The sequence below is a fragment of the Somniosus microcephalus genome, chromosome 10 (assembly GCF_052327205.1).
Source record: "Somniosus microcephalus isolate GS21.2 chromosome 10, FLI_Smic_1.0, whole genome shotgun sequence".
NCBI classification, from domain to species: Eukaryota; Metazoa; Chordata; class Chondrichthyes; order Squaliformes; family Somniosidae; genus Somniosus; species Somniosus microcephalus.
In genome coordinates, this window is record NC_140996.1 from 157,402,622 (window position 1) to 157,422,703 (window position 20,082).

Here is a 20,082-nt window from a genome sequence, read left to right on the forward strand (position 1 = left end):
AGTAAGCGATATAACTTAGCTGTAGAGAGAACCATTAAATTAGACACTGGATTTTTTAAATCCTAGTACAGTATTCTAATTGATTTGCATGTGCTGCTCTAGTTTTCTTGGAAATCTTGCAGGTTTTAACATTTTCGATAAACAGCAGCTCATCTTCCGATTAGGCACTCTGCAGCCTTCCGGACTCAATATCGAGTTCAACAATTTCAGATCATAACCTCGGCCCCTATTACATTTTTCTTGTAATTTTTCCACTCCTTTCCCCCCCCTCCCCCCTTTCCTTTTGTTTCTCTCTCTCACCTGGCAGCTATCTCTTGCCCTGCCAGTACACTTTACACCTAATCTCAGCCTATTACCATCTCGTCTAGCTTCGAATACCTTTTATTGTCTCTTTCACTTCTTTTGTCAGATCGCAGCCCTGCCTTCGATCTATTTTCTTTTTCCAGTTTTGAAGAAGGGTTCGACCCGAAACGTCAACTCAAATTTCTCTCCACGGATGTTGCCTGACCTGCTGAGTTTTTCCAGCATTTTCTGTTGTTATTTCTAAATAAAGCAGTTAGTTTCATTTCATAATCCCTTTTTATCTTCGTTTTTTCATACAATTGATCTGAGTGACCGTATGAAGAATTAATGCTAAGGTAGAAACTGAGTGACACTAAATGCATATAAAATACTGGAATTTAAGGAGGTTGCCCAATAATTGTGAATAGCAGGTTTTAGCTTGCTTCTGTTTATTTAAAAAAAAAAGTATTCCCTTCAGAATAGCAGTTTTGGCTCAGCCTAGTAATTTTAAATATAACATTTTAAAGTACTGTTTATATTAAGCTATTTAAAAGTAGTTTTTTGATTTGTTATTCACATGGACTCTTATAATGTATTCTGTTAATAGCCATTGAGACATTTATGTAAAAATACGAACTAACACGCACATTCTTAGTTGCTACCTCAGGACCATCTGTGTTCTACAATCAATCCCCAGCGTATAACTCCCAGTATCTTCTTAGAACAGCAACCAATGTGACTCCAACTAAGGTACCTAACATGATATTCAGCATTTAATGTGTTTGTGTCTAATATTTGACACTGACAGTTTTTTTTCTTAAAACAGCCTCCTGCATATGGAATTGGTCGGATTCCACCACAACAATCCATGTATGGATATCAACAGCAAACTCATACACCCCCTATTCAAACCAACTCAGCTTGTATGTATTCACAGGATATGTATGGAACACAGATGCGTTTTGAATCTCCTGCAACTGGATTGCTTTCACCATTTGGTGAAGACTACTACAATCATGGTGTTCCACAGACCAGCACAAACCCACCATTGCCAGAGCCTGGTTACTTCACTAAACCATCAGTGGGAATACAGCTAACTAAACCTACAGAAACTAAGGGGATAGAATTTGGAAAACTCAACCAACAAATGCAAAGTGAAGCTACAAAGGCTTCCTTGGTTACTGGACTAATGCATTCCACACCAGCAACAACATTCAAATTTAACTCTAATTTCAAGAATAATGAAGGGGATTTTACATTTTCATCACCACAGATGAAAACCCAGACACCACCTTCATCTGCCAGTGATAGTCTTTTGGGCATTTTAACTGCAGGCAGCTGTATAAAAAGTGGCCAAATTGGAGGTCAAATGTCTACACACGAAGCAGTACCAAGTCAAGGAAGCTGCTTTTCTCTGGGAGTGCAGGACTCTTTTGATTTTTCAGCTCAGAAGCAAAATAAAAATTCATTCAACAATGTTTTGAGTAACCAGGCATTTGGTTTCCGGGATGCTGGTAAGGCAGCAACGTCTGGAGACAATGCAGAAGACCGAGGTGGTGAAAGTGATGGGGACGGTGTCCCCGATGAAGAGGATGGTCCGCATTTTGACCCAGTTATACCACTTCCTGACAAAGTAGATGTGAAAACTGGAGAAGAAGATGAAGAACTACTGTTTTCCAACAGAGCTAAGCTCTTCCGTTTTGACACCGAGACCAAAGAATGGAAGGAACGAGGCATTGGACATGTGAAACTACTACAGCACAGGACGTCTGGCAAAATCCGACTCCTAATGAGACGAGATCAGGTTCTTAAAATCTGTGCAAATCATTACATAACAGCAGATATGAAATTGAAGCCCAATGCAGGATCTGATAAATCATGGGTCTGGTGTGCTTTAGATTATTCTGATGAAATGCCAAAACCTGAGCAACTTGCTGTTCGATTTAAAACTGCAGATGAGGCTGCATTGTTCAAAACCAAATTTGAAGAAGCACAAAACTTGGTTAAAGGTCAAAAATTTAAACCAAGCAGTCTACCTGGTCAAGAAAAGAAAATGGGAATTAAAATCAAGGCTGAGGATGCAAACTTGGGTGCCATGAAGCCTACTACTGAAGATTCTGGATTTGGTGCTCAGTTCTCCAAGAAAGATGGCGAATGGGATTGTAACTTTTGTCTTGTACGAAACCTTGCTGCTGCTGCTGTGTGTGTAGCCTGCCAAAGCCCAAATACCACTATTGGAAAACAGGGTTTGCCCTCTACTTCACAAACCTCAGTGCAAAATAGAAGTGTAGTTGAAGCAACTGAGAAGATTACACCTTTGACCAAAACAATAGGATTTGGTGACAGATTTTCTAAGAAGGAAGGCCAATGGGATTGCAGTGGATGTTTTCTCCGAAATGAAGCTAACTTATCGCATTGTGCAGCTTGCCAGGCACCAAATGCCAACAGCAAAGATGGCATTACCTCAGCCATTCAGGCACCTGCAGCTTTTGCATTTGGTGCTAATAAAGGCATTGCAAAGCCAATTGCACCTGCTGGTTTTGGTCCACTGTTTGGCAAACCGGATGACGAGTGGAATTGCAATATATGTAATGTGAGAAATGAAGCAACTGCACTAAAGTGTGTGTCTTGCCAGGCACCAGGTCTATCTTGTAAAGATCCTAGCACATCATACAACCAGCCAGCAACTACCTTCAAATTTGGTCTCCACAGCGAGTCTATCAAAACACCAAAAGGTTTTGGTGCATTCAGCAAAAAGGAGGGACAGTGGGATTGTGTTACTTGTTTGGTGAGGAATGAAGCAAATGCAGTAAATTGTGTAGCCTGTCAGACACCCAAACCTAATGACAAAGTTACAGTTGTCGCTTCAATGGGTCAATCGGCATCAGCCTTTAAATATGGCCTTGCCAGTGAGAGACCATGTACATCTGCACCAGAAGCATTTGAAGGTAGATTTTCCAGAAAGGAAGGACAATGGGATTGTGGTACTTGTTTGGTGAGAAATGACGCAAATGTGGCAAAATGTGTAGCCTGTCAGACACCCAACCCAAACAGTAAAGCTGCAGCAACTTCAACAACTGCTACTGCCCTATTTGGTCTTGGCAGTGTTTATACTAAATCTGATGCACCCGAATCAGGATTTAAACTTAACTTTCCTGCAAGTGGTGTTAAATTTAGCCACAGTGATATTAACAGCTCAACACCTTTCAAGATTGAGCCATCCTCATCTCAGTCTTCAAGATCATTTTCTAGTACTGCATTTACATTTTCTTCATCCAGTTCAGGTGGTGGATTTAAATTTGGATTGCCTGATGTAAGCAAAGATTCCACTGATAAAAGTAGCCAGCCAGTACAGGAAGGATCAGCTGCGCTCTTTTTAAAAACCTTTGCTGAGCAGCAAAAAGAGAGAGAGAGAATAACTTCAGTATCTGTTGGCGACACAATTCAAGCATCTGATACTTCAAGCCAAAGTGAAGATTTTTTTCTAGGTAAGGATACCAGTGTCTCTTCCTTTGCTGATCTTGCAAAATCTGCAGATGAAGAATTTCAGTTTGGCCATAAAGATCCTCATTTCAGAGGTTTTGAAGGAGTAGGTCAGCAGCTGTTTTCAACATACAATACAACAGCTGCTTCTGCAGAAAATGAAGATGATGAATTGTACAAAACTGAAGAGGGGGATAATATTCATTTTGATCCTGTAGTTCTCATGCCTGAAAAAGTAGATCTCATTACAGGTGAAGAAGATGAAACTATACTTTACTCCCAAAGAGTTAAGCTATTTAGGTTTGATACAGAAACCAGCCAGTGGAAGGAACGTGGTGTTGGAAACCTTAAAGTTCTCCAAAACAAAGCTAATGGCCGCCTTCGGATACTAATGCGTCGAGAGCAAGTTTTCAAAGTGTGTGCAAATCACTGGATCACTACTACAATGAATCTCAAACCATTAATGGGCTCTGATAGGGCATGGATGTGGTTGGCTAGTGATTTTTCAGATGGCGAGGCAAAGCCAGAGCAGCTAGCAGCAAAGTTCAAGACTCCTGAGTTGGCTGAAGATTTTAAGGAGAAATTTGAGGCATTCCAAAGGCTATTGCTAGATATACCACTGCAGACACCTCATAAACTATTAGACAATGGTAGGACTGCTCGACTGATACAAAAAGCTGAAGAAATGAAAAGTGGTTTAAAAGACCTGAAACATTTTTTGAAAGATGAGAAAGGAAGGTCAAAAGATGAAGGGAATGTAATGGTGAGTTCTGCATCTGAAAGCAGCAGTACCTCTGGTTTAGTAATTAAACCACATTCTGAAAGTACTGGGCCTACATTGGAGTGGGATAATTACGATCTGCGCGAAGAGGCCTTGGATACAAGTGTATCTAGCACTGCATATGGGTCCCCTGATACTAGCAGTCCCGTGAGAAAAAACCTCTTCCGCTTTGGTGATTCAACAACCGGGTTTAACTTTAGCTTCCAGCCAAACTTGAGTCCATTAAAATCTCCTAAACTGAACCAGAGTGGGTTGTCTGTGGGTACAGATGAAGATTCCGAATTCGGTCAAGAGGAGGAGAAGGATGTTCAGCATTTTGAGCCACTCATTCCACTGCCTGATTTGATTGATGTATCGACAGGGGAGGAAAATGAGCAAGTTATCTTTTGTCACAGAGCCAAACTTTACCGATATGACAAAGAAGTAAGTCAGTGGAAAGAAAGAGGAATAGGGGACCTGAAGATTTTACAAAATTATGATTCTAAGAAAGTTCGGATAGTTATGAGACGGGACCAGGTGTTAAAAATTTGTGCCAATCACTGGCTAACGCCAGAGGTAAGAATTGAGCCCATGAAAGGAACAGAAAAAGCATTCATTTGGAGTGTTATGGATTTTGCAGATGATGAGGGAAAGATGGAACAGTTAGCTGCACGGTTTAAGCAGCAAGAAGTTGCCAACTCTTTCAGAGACCTCTTTGAAGAGGCTAAGAAGGCTCAAGAGCAGGGAACATTAGTTACACCATTGTCTTCAAGGGAGAATACACCAAGAGAATCTCCATGTGGTAAGATTGCAGTATCAGTGCTAGAAGAAACTATTAAGGAGGCAACAGAGCAAACAAATACTTGTGTTGCATCTCCAACCAGTGCAGTCAAGTTAGCAAGTACTAGCTTGACTGAAGCACCATCATATGCCTCTGGCTCGCCTCCAAAATTCGTGTTTGGATCTGATTCTGTGAAATGCATCTTCAGCAATGAGAAGGAGAGGCCTTTCACCTTTGGTGGTAGTTCAGCAACTGGATCCTTGTTTGGTTTCAGTTTTAAAAGTACAGATTCTATGTTAAAGGATCAAGTACAAAATGGCTCCTCTGCCATTAAGAACAAACTGCAGGAGGTAACGAGTGGTGGATTTGATTTTCGTAAAGCAGCTGCATCTCTATCAAAGTCTACAACAACCAGCATGTTGCCTTCAGCCACAACAGAATGTTTTGAAACTGCTTTTGCAACTGGGGATAAATCCAGGCACACTACATTTAATATGCCACAAACTGGTAAGTTGCTGTAGTAGCTCAGAATTATTTGCTTATGTTAGCACACTTGTTGACTATGGCCCAATTTGAGTACAGGAAGACCCTTGGTCCATCTATCTCTGACAAAGCTGTCTCTGATCACTTTCTCACTTCTATTAACATGCACTTAATTATGCCTGCTGCACATCTTTCTACAATCATTCTGTGCTCCTGGAGGATAAACTTCTCACCACCACTCTCCCTGGTCTTATCTTTCGCCCCCCCCCAATATTCAATTTCTAACCACCTCTGAGTCTTAGCTTCATCTCCTCTGGCCTCAAATCAACTTGCTCGACAGCTGCCTTGCCTCTGCTTTTGCTAGAATCTCCTCCAAGTCTCAATGTCTCCTATTGTTGTCTTGGTACAATTCTTATCCCTGCACTCTTAAAGCTGAGGGCTGGAGCACACTTGGCACATGACTTGCCTTGGTTGTTCACTGCTAGATCTGGCTTGATCATAAAACAATATCCTGCTTCCCTCTCAATTCTCTCACGACTGATTATCCTGGAGACTAAGAGCAGCCCCAAGATGTGCTTTCCTTTCCTCCCTCCCCTTCTCTGTCTTCACCTCTCAACATCAAATATAAGAAGCTCATGAATTTCTTCATGGTTAAGATCATGTGCTCAACCGCCTCCTCCTTTTCCCAGGTCCTTACCAAGCTCCTCTGAGTCCTACCTCCTGCACCCTTGATCCCCTTCTCACCTTGGTGGTCACTGATTTAGTCTGTGGCTGCACCTTCAGGATCTGTCCTTTCTATCAAGACTGCCATTGCCACCTTCTTCTCAAAAGCACCATCAATCCTGTCGTTGTCTCCCACCACCCCATCTCAAATCCTTGAAAGGGACATCACCACTCTGCTCCATGTGCACCTCTCCCATCATCCCTTCAAACCTGCTTTGGTGAAAGTCACCAAGAGCATTCTTTTTCATTACAGCTGTAACCTATCCTTCCTTGTCTTCGATCTTTCCACAGCAGTTGACAGACATCCACTCCATCCTCCTCCATCAACTTTGGCATTCCTTTAGCTTGGTTCTATTCCTACATATCCCAACAAAGCCAGCCCATTACCTCCTCTTGTCAGCTCCAATGTACTCCAAGGATCCATCTTTCATTATTTTTCCTCGGTGTCATTTTAGGCATGCTTTCACTTGTATGCTAATGACTCCCAGCTCTGTTTGCCACCACCACTGCCCTGTACAACTACTTAACCAACATAAAGTCCTGGATGATGAGCAAGAACTCCCTTCAGTTCTTCATCAGCAAGACCTTAAGCATCCTGTCCTACTTTTGCAAAGATTCCATGTCTTGGCCAACAACTCCATCCATCTCTGTGCCAGCTCTCATGCTTAACTAACTGTTTCAGATCCCATAACCTAGCTTTTTTAAAATTCATTCCTGGGATGTGGGCGTCACTGGCAAGGCCAGCATTTATTGCCCATCCCTAATTGCCCTCGAAGGTGGTGGTGAGCCGCCTCCTTGAACAGCTGCAGTCCGTGTGGTCAAGGTATTCCCACAGTGCTGTTGGGGAGGAAGTTCCAGGATTTTGACCCAGTGACGATGAAGGATCGGCAATATACTTCTAACTCAGGATGGTGTGTGACTTGGAGGGGAACTTGGAGGTGGTGGTGTTCCCATGCGCCTGCTGCCTTTGTCCTTCTAGGTGGAAGAGGTCGCGGGTTTGGGAAGTGCTGCCGAAGAAGCCTTGGCGAGTTGCTGCAGTGCATCTTGTAGATGGTACACACTGCAGCCACGGTATGCCGGTGATGGAGGGAGTGAATGTTTAAGGTGGTGGATGGGGTGCCAATCAAGCGGGCTGCTTTGTCTTGGATGGTGTCGAGCTTCTTGAGTGTTGTTGGAGCTGCACTCATCCAGGCAAGTGGAGAGTATTTCATCACACTCCTGACTTGTGCGTTGTAGATGGTGGAAAGGCTTTGGGGAGTCGGGAGGTGAGACACTCACCACAGAATACCTAGCCTTTGACCTGCTCTTGTTGCCACAGTATTTATGTGGCTGGTCCAGCTAAGTTTCTGGTCAATGACGACCCCCAAGATATTGATAATGGGGGATTTGGAGATGGTAATGCCATTGAATGTCATGGGGCCATGATTAGACTCTCACTTATTGGAGATAATCATTGCCTAGCACTTCTGTGGTGCGAATGTTACCTGCCACTTATCAGCCCAAGCCTTAACGTCGTCCAGGTCTTGTTGCATGCGGGCATGGACTGCTTCATTATCTGAGGAGTTGTGAATGGCGCTGCACACTGCAGTCATCAGCGAACATTCCCATTTCTGACCTTATGTTGGAGGGAAGATCATTGATGATGCAGCTGAAGATGGTTGGGCCTAGGACACTGCCCTGGGGAACTCCTGCAGTGATGTCCTGGGGCTGTGATGATTGACCTTCAACCACCACAGCCATCTTCCTTTGTGCTAGGTATGACTCCAGCCAGTGGAGCGTTTTCCCCCCCGATTCCCATTGACTTCAGTTTTACTAGGGCTCCTTGATGACACACTCGGTCAAATGCTGCCTTGATGTCAAGGGCAATCATTCTCACCTCACCTCTGGAATTCTGCTCCTTTGTCCATGCTTGGACCAAGGCTGTAATGAGGTCGAGAGCCAAGTGGTCTTGGCGGAACCCAAACTGGGCATCAGTGAGCAGGTTATTGGTAAATGCCGCTTGATAGCACTGTCGATGACACCTTCCATCACTTTGCTGATGATTGAGAGTAGACTGATGGGGCGGTAATTGGCCTGGTTGGGCTTGTCCTGCTTTTTGTGGACAGGACATACCTGGGCAGTTTTCCACATTGTCGTATAGATGCCAGTGTTGTAGCTGTACTGGAACAGCTTGGCTAGAGGCACGGCTAGTTCTGGAGCACAAGTCTTCAGCACGATAGCCGGGATGTTGTCGGGGCCCATAGCCTTTGCTGTATCCAGTGCGCTCAGCCGTTTCTTGATTTCACGTGGATTGAATCGAATTGGCTGAAGACTGGCTTTTGTGATGGTGGAGACCTCGAGAGTAGACCGATATGGATCACCCACTCGGCACTTCTGGCTGAAGATGGTTACAAACGCTTCAGCCTTGTCTTTTGCATTCACGTGCTGGACGCCATCATTGAAGATGGGGATTTTCATGGAGCCTCCTCCTCCCGTTAGTTATTTAATGGGCCACCACCATTCACGACTGGATGTGGCAGGACAGCAGAGCTTTGATCTGACCCGTTGATTGTGGGATCGCTTAGCCCTGTCTATAGCATGCTGCTTCCGCTTTTTAGTATGCAAGTAGTCCTGTGTTGTAGCTGCCCCAGGTTGGTACCTCATTTTTTGGTACACCTGGTACTGCTCCTGTAATGCTCTTCTACGCTCCTTATTGAACTAGGGTTGGTCCCCTGGCTTGATAATGGTAAAGTGAGGGATATGCTGGGCCATGAGGTTACAGATTGTGGTGGAATACAATTCTGCTGATGGCCACAGCGCCTCATGGATGCCTAGTTTTTAGCTGCTAGATCTGGTCTGAATCTATCCCATTTGGCACGGTGGTAGTACCACACAACACGATTGAGGGCGTCCTCGGTGTGAAGATGGGACTTCATCTCCACAATGACTGTGCGGTGGTCACTGTTACCAATACTGCCATGGACAGATGCATCTGCGACAAGTAGGTTGGTGAGGACAAGGTGAAGTAGGTTTTTCCCTCGTGTTGGTTCTCTCACCACCTGTCGCAGGCCCATACTGGCAGTTATGTCCTTCAGGACTCGGCCAGCTCGGTCAGTAGTCGTGCTACCGAGCCACTCTTGGTGATGGACATTGAAGTCCCCCACCCAGATTACATTCTGTGCCCTTGCTACTCTGTGCTTCCAAGTGGTGTTTAACATCAGCTGAGGGAGGGCGGTAGGTGGTAATCAGCAGGTTTCCTTGTCCATGCTTGACCTGGAGCCATGAGACTTCATGGGGTCCAGAGTCAATTTTGAGGACTCCCAGGGCCACTCCTTCCCGACTGTATACCACTGTGCCACCACCCCTGGTGGGTCTGTCCTGCCGGTGGGACAGGACATACCCAGGGATTGTGATGGAGGAGTTTGGGACATTGACTGAAAGGTATAATTCTGTGAGTATGACTGTGTCAGGCTGTTGCTTGACTAGTCTGTGGGACAGCTCTCCCAATTTTGGCACAAGTTCCCAGATATTGGTGAGGAGGACTTTGCGGGGTCAACTGGGCTGGATGTGCCATTGCCATGTCCATATCCGGTGCAGAGGTTGTTGCCCGATGGTCCGTTCGGTTTCATTATTGTGTTTCGTAGCTGTTTGTTACAACTGAGGCTATTTCAGAGGGCAGTTAAGAGTCAACCACATTGCTGTGGGTCTGGAGTCACATATAGGCCAAACCAGGTAAGGACGGCAGATTTTCTTCCCTAAAGGACATTAGTGAACCAGATGGGTTTTTACGACAATCCGTTACTGATGCTAATAATTATTCCAGATTTATTTAATTAATTGAGTTTAAATTCCCCAGCTGCGTGGTGGGATTTGAACTTGCGGCACTGGATTACTAGCCCAGTGACATTACCACTACGCTACCGTTCCCTACTGCTAAGACCACCTATTCCCACTTTTGCCCATCTTTCACCCTCATGGCATCTGAAACATATCCCAGTTTCTACTAATACTGCCTATTTTTTTTACTTTTTCAACTTTGGCAACTTCTGTCGCTACCCTCTCCCACTGCTGCTGAAATGCTCATCCACACCTTTGTCACCATCACACTTGATTAACTATACTGTCCTTACCAACCATCTGAGTCTACCCTTCACAAATTGCATCCAAACTGTTGCCAACTGCTCCATATCCTGCTTTCTCATCAACCTACATTTGTCCCCTATTCCCCAGCTCATGAATTTCAAAATATTTGTTCTCATCTAAATGTTCCTCCATGACCTTGCCCTTTCCTACCTTTCCAGGCCCCTTCAGCTCTGTTTCTGCTTGCACTTTTCACTCCTCCAACTCCTGGCCTGTTTTAAGTCACTGTTCTCTTTGCACCACCTTCAGCCAAAGAGCTTTCAGCTGTCCTTCATAGAATTACACACAATCTGCAGCACAGAAACCGGCCATTCATTCCAACTGGTGTATGCCAGGAGTTATACTCTGAGCTTCTCCTACTCTAATTAATTCTTCCCACCATGCCTCTGTTCTTCTATTCCCTCCTCCCTCATGTATGCATCAAGCCTCTTAATGCATCAGTGCTATCTGTTTTAACCACTCCATGTGGCAATGAGTTTCCCATTCTCACCACTTGGTGTAAAGAAATTCCTCCTAAATTCTTTAATTGATCTGTTGGAGACATAAATACAAGACAGCCACTTTTTTCTGGACTTATCCCCAAGTGGAAACAGTTTCTCCACATCCACACTATCAAGCCCCTTCATAATTTAAAAAACCTCAAATCAAGTCTCCTCTTAATCATCTCTCTCCCAGTGAAAGGAGGCCCAGCCTGCTCAATCTTCCCTGATAGTTGTTTCACCCCAATTCTGGTAACAGCCTTGTAAATTTCACTTTCTCCAGTGCTTCAATATCCTTTTTGTAATATGGAGACTAGAATTGCACACAGTATTGCAAGTGCAGTCCAACCAAGGTTCTGTATAAATTTAACATTCCCTTTTTTATATCTCATTCTATTCTTCTAGAAATGAGCCCTAGTACTTTGTTTACAGTCTTTATGGCCGTATCAACTTGTGTTGTCACTTTTTAATGATTTATGTATATGTATTCCCAGATCTCTCGCCCTCTATCCCATTTAGGTTCTTGCCTTACAAGGAATGTGACCTCCTTATTCCTCCTACCAAAATGAACCGCCTCACATTTGGCCCCGAACTCTGAAATACCATCCCTAAAAACCTTTGTCATGCTGCCTCCTGAAAACCTCTTTGTTAACGCCTTTAATCACCACCACTAAATCAGTCTCCCACCACTGCTTCTGTTATTTTCACCTCTGAAGTGGTCTGATTCTGTTAGCAATGCTGTTGAAGTCTAACTTGGAATTGATGAGTTACAGATTGACTGAGGAACTAAAATGAGGTGAGTTAATATAACAAATCACTGGGGCTTAATGTTAAATTCTGCAGTTTAGAGATTGCCCAAGGAAAACAATGGTGTAATTTTACCCTAACCCGCCTAGTGGGGAATTGATGGGATTGGATTAGCTGCCTGTTTTACACCCTGCCCATTTTTACTTTCCATTGATTTTGGAAAGTATAATCAGGCAGGGTGTAAAATGGGCAATTGCCCACCAGGAGGGTAGGTTAAAATTACCCCCAGGGTCTTGAAAATTACATTTTTCCCCTTTTCTGTTGTATCTTCCGACTCTATTTCCAGGTTTCTAAGTTTTAATGTAGTAAGTTGCTGAGCTGCAGAGAAGTATTTTTCTCTCTTCTATTTCCCCTCCAATTATTCTAAGGAATAATGTATGCATGATCTTGGCAAATTGTGGGTGAACAGTACAATTGAAGGCTGAGAGATTTTAGTTCATTTAATGCATTTAATACTTTAGTACAGTTCATTTACACTTAAACACTTGTAGTGTTTCATCATTTTTGAAGAATTTGTAACTTTTAATTGGTCTGAATTATTAGAACAGTTTAAGTTGCATGGGAAATCACTGGGGCTTCATTGTGTGACATGTTTCACAATGCAGAAAAGGTTCTGTGGATAATAGGTGCAAAAATGTTAGATTTGAATTAATCCAAATAGATTGGGGATTACTGTTGAATCCAAATAAATTGTGTTGCTGATGTGTAAACCTGGAAAATTATGATAGATTAGATTTAGAGGATTGAATTATATTGGAAATTATTTTAAGTACCGTGGAAATGAGCAGCCTCCACTGTCAACTGCTTTGTTATTTTATCCTATTTCTTGGTGTCCTGACATTTCAAGTGTGCATTTATTGGGGATGAGGGAGTAGATTGTTGTTTAGCAATAGCTTGTATAAATGGTTAGACCAAGAGATCTGTGCAGTGTGCAAGTATGATTGTAAATTAGTACTTTACATTTGAAAAGGGTCCATTTCTTTTGACCAACTTTTTGCATCTAGATATTGACATGGGAATTCTTATTTTTAGGATTTAATTTTAGCCTTTTCAAATCTAATCCGTCGGCCTTTTGGACCAGCACATCTGTCCCACGGTGTGAAAATGAAGGTATTTCTGGTATCTTGAGCAGCAACTTTGCATCAAAATTGCAAAATGATACAGCGGTGGTGTGCAAAAAATAAATAATATACTACTCCGGCAACTTCTGCATGTAATACTTGTTTTTGGCATTTCCTCTTGGAAAACACTCAATGAGCATGTTTTTTTTTTAAAAGCTTTGTTTTGTGTTGGGGGTGGGGGAGTGGCCATGGCAGGACAACTCTGCACTTTAATCACCTGTTGTCCATATTTGAATGCACTCAAGTCAAATATAACACAACTCCCTCTATTTTCTCAAATCTGTCTTAACCGGCAATTTTGGGTCACCACTTTCTATACTGTTGGAAATTACCCAGTTCCCCCACCTGATATTCTCATGAACTCTGATTGCTGAATTGTTACGTGTTTACGGTGGATTAACTCTTGATTAGCTAAGTTAAGACTGCCGAAACACACTTCACGTAGACATTTTAGAGCCACCACTGACCTGAGTGCATGTGTGTCTGTCTCATCTCTTTCTTCCTGTCTCTTTCTTTCTCTGTCTACCTGCCTCTGGAGCTCTGTCTTTCTCCTGCTCTCTCTTCCCTCACACCCCCCACAAATTTTCCCTCCCCTCCAGTTTCCTGTCAGCAACACTATTTCCATCAATCCATCTAGCTGCACCATGCCTTTTTAGGTCTACAATCCACCCACTGCCGATCTTCAGTTAATCTCCATTCCTGCTACTTAATGATTTCCACCTAGACAGGTCTCCAGTTTCCCTTTACTCCACCCAAAGCATTTTCTGCCTTGGTCACTCCCTGCTCCCCCCGCCAATTGTACTCCCAAAGCAGCACCCCCTTATTCACCTCGATCTGCACAGTTCCCGCCCATATCTTTATTTTGGACCAAACCGCTCAGACCCTCTGTCCACTACTTTCCCTCTTTGCCGCCAGATTCTCCCAACTAGCCATTCTCCATCAGTCCCTTATGAATGAGGCTAATGCCGTCCTGTATAATTCTGGCGACATTTTGGACCGTGGTGGCTACCACCTTACTAATGCTACCCACCCAGCTACATATTCCATCACTTTCCCCACTGTGACAGCTAACAATATGACTCTCGTCACTCAATCCTATCTTGGCCTTCTCCCCAACTCCGCTAACATTTTATCATCTTTGGTGCGCCTCGCGTTGTACCACACTTGCTGCTTTAAATTCCTATCATCTACTGACTTCCCAAATCCCCTGATAACTTTCTCGCCAAAATCTACAATCTCACCTAACCTCTGCACCATGACTCCATCTTCGGTTAGTTCAATCTTTACCTAAATTGTCCTTGGACCCAGGCACCCCACCCCATCAGTTTCTCTGCATTTCTGACCTCATTTGATCTCAGCCCACTTCTCAATTCCCCCACCCAGATCCACAGAAACCCCTTAACCTTGGTATCTTGCGAAGCTTGACTACTGAGATTTATATCACTGACACGTCTATCATACAAGAACATAAGAAATAGGAGCGGAAGTAGGCCATACAGCCCCTGGAGCCTGCTCCACCATTCATGGCTGAACTTCTACATCAACTCCAGTTTCATGCCCTATCCCCATATCCCTTGATTCCCTTAGTGCCCAAAAATCTATTGACCTCAGTCTTGAATATATTCTTCAACTAAGCATCCACAACCCTCTGAGGTAGAGAATTCCAAAGATTCACAACCCTCTGAGTGAAGACATTTCTCCTTGTCTCAATCCTAAATGGGCGGCCCCTTATCCTGAGACTATGGCCCCTAGTTCTAGCCAGGGGAAACAGTCTCTCAGCATCTACCCTGTCAAGCCCTCTAAGAATTTTATGTTTCAGTGAGATCACCTCTCATTCTTCTGAACTCCAGTGAATATAGGCCCATTCTGCTCAATCTCTCCTCATAGAACAGCCCTCTCATCCCAGGAATTAATCTAGTGAACCTGCACTCCCTCTAAGGCATGTGGATCCTTCCTTGGGTAAAGAGACCAAAACTGTACACCGTACTCCAAAGTGCAGTCTCATCAAAAGCCCTATAAGACTTCCTTATTCTTGTACTAAAGCCCCCTTGCAATAAAGGTTAACCTACCATTTGCCTTCCTAATTGCTTGCTATACCTGCAGGTTAACTTTGTGATTCATGTACAAGGACCCCCAAATCCCTCTACATACCAACATTTACTAGACGCTTACCTTTTATTTAAAAAAAAATTAAATTCTGCTTTTCTATTCTTCCTACCAAAGTGGATCGTTTTTCACTTCCCCACATTATACTCCATCTCTTGCCCAATCACTTAACCATTCTATTCCTCTTTGCAGTCTCTTTGCATCCTCCTCACAGCTTACTTTCCCTCCTAGCTTTGTATCATCAGCAAACTTGGATACATTTCACTTGGTTCCCTTAAAGATTGTAACTTGCTGAGGCCCAAACACTGATCCCTGAGGCACTCCACTAATTACACCCTGCCATCTCAATTAACTGCTCACTTTCTTCAACAACTGCATCCCTTTGTCTGCCTCTACTATACCCCTTTGCGCCTGAAAATACACTGGAAAAACAAAACCATATGTAAATAGCACACAATGAAAAGCATGGGAGATGGGTAAAAGTAACAGTTTAGATAAGTTATTTCAGCTTAAGGAAGACAAAGCACCAGGACCTATTGCAGATGACCTGGAAATTATATTTCAGGACTTCATTGAGACTGGTTGTGTGCTGGAGGACCGGAGTGGCCAATGTAATACCCATTTGTAGGAAAATGTTAGTATTTAAGGATGTATAACCACATATCTAGAAAAAGAGAAGTTAGAAGTGATCAGCATGAATTTCAAAAGGGAATATCATGCTTGATAAACCTCATAGAATTCTGTGAGGCGGTAACAGACATCATAGATGGGGGAAATGCAATGTACATGGACTTTAGGAAAGCCTTTCGCAAAGTACCACATGGGGATTACCAGAGAACATGGGAACAGGAGTAGAACTTTCAGCCCCTCGAGCCTACTCAGCCATTCAGTTAGATCATAGCTGATCTGTACCTCAACTCCATTTACCCTTCTTGGCTCTATATTCCTTGATACACTTACCTAACAAAAATCTATCGATTTCAGTCTAGAAAACTCTAATTGTCTCGGCATCCACAGCTTTTTGTGGTGGTGAATGAGTTTTACTATGCTTTGTGTGGGAAAGTGCTTCCTGATTTCCCTCCTGAATGACCTAGTTCTAATTTTAAGATGACATCCCCATATTGATTTTCCCCCATCAGACGAAATAGTTTCTCTGTTTTAACATTTTAAACACCTTGATCAGATCACCCCTCAATCTTCTATACTCAAAAGAATACAAGCCAAATTTATGCAACCTGGCCTCATAATTTAACCCTTTAACTCCCAGTATCATTCGGAGAAGATTAAGGGGTATCTAATTAGGGAGAAGTTAACAAACAAATCAATCATCGGTTGGGAGAATACAGATTAGATGTTATGGGTTTAAGGCGTTCAGAGTGGTTGGGGATAAGCAGTGATATATGTAATTCTTTAGAAGTTGAAAGGAAGCTGCAATGGAATATTAAAGGGGTTGGGCTAAAAAGTGACCGAGATGGTACCAGTAAGTGATGCATTTTGGCTAAAAATAAAAGTGGTAATTCTATTCTGATCGGAAATGGTGCTGTGGAAGAGCTGATTGATTTATTTTTTTACAAGTTCACAGGAAATAGGTTGATATGGCTGTTTATATTTTTAATAAGGCTATTGGAATTCTAGGTTTTATCATGAGATAATGATGAACCTATATAAAACTCAAAGACTTCAGTTAGAGTACTGCGTACAGTATTGGGCTCTGCACTATAGTAAAGATACTAAGGCTTTAGGGAGAGTATAACAACGATTCAGTAGAACACTGCCTCGTATGAGGAAATACAAATACGAAGAAAGACTTGAAAAATTAGGACTTTTTCATTATAACAATGCAGATTATGGGGTGATATGATTTAAATGTTTTAAATTATGAAAGGATGGGATAGGGTAGATAGAAGTAGACTGTTTACAGTAGTTGAGGGGTCAAGAATGAAGTGCTATTGATACAATAATGCAAGAGGTTTAGAACAGAAGGCAGGAGAAACATTTTACATAAAATTGAGAGGCTGTGGCATTTATGTCATGGGGTAGTGGTTCATGCAAAAACTACATCAAACTTCGATTGTATAGGTGCATCTGTGCCCTGTCCACCATGATTGAGGGAAATGTTAGTGAAGGAAAAAAGACATTTTACAGGAAACTTTGTGCTATCCGGCACTGACGGGACCGAGCTGTTGCCGTCCCATCAAAACTGCCGGCCAAACCAGCGCTAATGTTGAAACATACGGAGATTTTGAGCTCCGTATCTGGCAACAACCCCTGTGGCTTAGCAACAGCTTCTAAACAGTCGGCCGTACCTTGCAAGCGTCTCTGTAGCTTAGCAACAGCTTCAGCGAGACCTTGCAGAGCCTGACTGGTGGGGAAAAAAAAGCAACGAAAAGAAAAAAAACTAACGAAACGGCTCCTGATTTTTGCCGGTGGCTCGAGCATTCCGGACAGTTAACCTCCGGATAATACAAAGTTTCCTGTAATAGGTCTGGCGTGGAAAATAGTCATCAGAACAGATATAATGGACACACAAACTGGGAGAAAAGAATGCAATCTTTAAGAAAAAATCTAATCCAGTGTGTTGTGGCTTGTAATAGATGTCTGTGAAAAGTACATTGCCAGAGATGGTGAAAGAAGTCCAGGAAGGGAGAAGTGATAAATAGACCATGTAAAGGGGAGGAATGGGTGGGAATTGGAAGAAAAATTCTCTCAATCCTCAAGATCAGAGTGAAAGCAGGGAGCAGCACCAACAATCACAATTGTCGAAGTACCAGAGAGCATCAGAAGAGTTGTACAAGTAAATGAGTAGACTGGACTGAGAAAGGGGTTGGGAGGGAGAACGGTGGAGAAGGAATGAAGTCAGATGAGAGAGAACTAGTTTGGTGGGGACAGAAGCAGGGTGAAACTCTGTCCAACAGGACAGTCCTATTTGTGTATTTTGAAAGGAGGTAGCAACAGACTAGGTTTGGAGGACTAAAGTTGGAGATGGTAAAGGAGGGAGATATGGATTGGTAAGTCTGAGAAATGATTTGGTGTTCAATAGTGAGGTCATGGTTCAGAGGGAGATGGTGGGAGGAGAAGTGACATAGTTAGTGTTCACCCTTAGCCAGGTAGAAGCACTTTAATCATACAACAGATTTTATGGGGTTGATACAGATCTGTACATAACTTTGTGAATGAAAATCCAAACTTAAGTACATGGAAGTTATAAACACAATCTTATGAACTAACTACTGCTACTGTTCAAGAATGAGGCTGCTATGGCAAGATTGCTTTTAATGCATGAATGCCAGTGCCTCTTTTAGAATTGTGGTCCAGGCATCAATTTTCAGTCATTGATTTCACCCCCTCCCCCCCGCCCCTCCCTTTCTACATTGGCCCTGAAATTAGGATCGGGGGCTTGCCGCGCGTGCAAGCCCCCGATCTGCACTCACCCGGCGCGCTGACATCTGAATCCCGGGCCTGTTTGCATTTCCTGTCCCTGGCCCGGTTCAGATGTCAGCGCGCAGTGCTTACCTGATCCAGCGGCGTAGTTAGTGCGATGTGCTGGCTGGGATCAGGTGAGCACTGTACAACCAATCAGGGGAGGGGAAGGTTCGTTCATGAGTTTGAGAGTAATAGCTGTCAAACTCATGAAAACTACAGGGGCCCAAAACACTATTTAAACTTTAAATAAAAATTTAAAAAACATCCCAATCATTAAATTAAGTATAAATAAGTTAAACAAAATAATTTAAACAATTTTTTTTTTTTTGAAAAAAATAAATTTTTAATAAAAAGGGTCTAAAACTAAACTTACCTTATTGTAGATTCTTTAAAATAATAAACCTGTGGAAAAAAATTTTCTAAATTGCACTAAAACACCACTTACCTGTAAAAATAAATACTTACGTATGCTTTTTACAAGCGTAAAGACCGGAGGCCTTTACACATGCGCAAATCCCCCAAAACACAGGAAATCCAAGACGCACGCGCTGCCCCCTACAGCGCACGCGCTAGCCTCTTCACCTCTTGGGTTAGAGGAGAGGAAATGCCGGTTTTCAGCGCATGCGCTGTGCATGCTGAAAACCGGCATTTCCTCCGGCCAGACGCGTGAATACCCCTTCCGTACTCACGCGTTTGGGGAGGAATTACTGCCCCATTGTGTTTAGTGGTTTTTAAAGTAAGTGCTCTGTTGGGGAATGGAACATTTCCACTTTTCATACTTCGTGTCTCTGTCAAACATGACCAGATTTAGAGTAAACCTCCCTCTACTCTAACCTAACCCCAGTAGCACCTTCCTTTCCACTGCAACTACCAGTGCAAATATTTCCATCCTTTTTAATCTCCAGAGTGAGTGAATTTGTGCTAAATTGAGTATTTTGTGCTGTAGACACGTGTCCACTAGGACCTAGAGTAGAAATAGTCAATACTATTTTAATATAATTGCCTTTTGTTCCATTAGTCAGCTTGGCTGATATTTGGAAATTTGTAGTGCCTGATCAAATAGCTTGCAACACTTGCATCCAGCTTCCTGGATCATGGGCATCTGTGACACTCCAAGGCCTACTTTATATGACTAATTCATTTTTGGATTGTTTAAAAAAGCAGAAATTTAACACTGGCTATACTGATTTAAATTGTTTTTAAAACAGTATAGCATTGTTAAATTAGTATTTGCAAAAATGTCATGGTTTTATTAAACTGTGAGTGTGTGCTGTTTGCATGAACTGCTTTTTGAGTTGGTTGATTTCAATTAACTGAACTTGCTTCTAATGAAAGAAAACAGTGTTTTGCTTCTGAACTATTAACCAAAATATAGGTTAAACATTAGATGTAGAATAAACTGTACCAGGTATGTTAATGTGTTGAAACATGTACCCATGAAATCATACAGCACAGAAGGAGGCCATTTGGCCCATCGTGTCTGCGCTGGTCCTTTCAATCCCCTTCTAAAAGTTA

General features: G+C 42.8%; 1 protein-coding gene across 4 annotated transcripts in view; it reads left to right on the forward strand.

The window, feature by feature from the left end:
• The window catches only part of ranbp2 (RAN binding protein 2), a 69,564-nt gene that overhangs the window by 30,422 nt on the left and 19,060 nt on the right, over positions 1–20,082 (forward strand). For 2 of the 4 annotated variants that reach the window (XM_085999020.1, XM_085999021.1), the window contains exons 19-21: positions 938–1,032; positions 1,109–5,813; positions 12,950–13,027. In XM_085999020.1, coding sequence (XP_085855146.1) covers positions 938–1,032; positions 1,109–5,813; positions 12,950–13,027 — 4,878 coding nt within the window. The remainder of the gene's footprint in view (positions 1–937; positions 1,033–1,108; positions 5,814–12,949; positions 13,028–20,082) is intronic. The other 2 variants (XM_085999022.1, XM_085999023.1) reach the window with 1 other exon arrangement.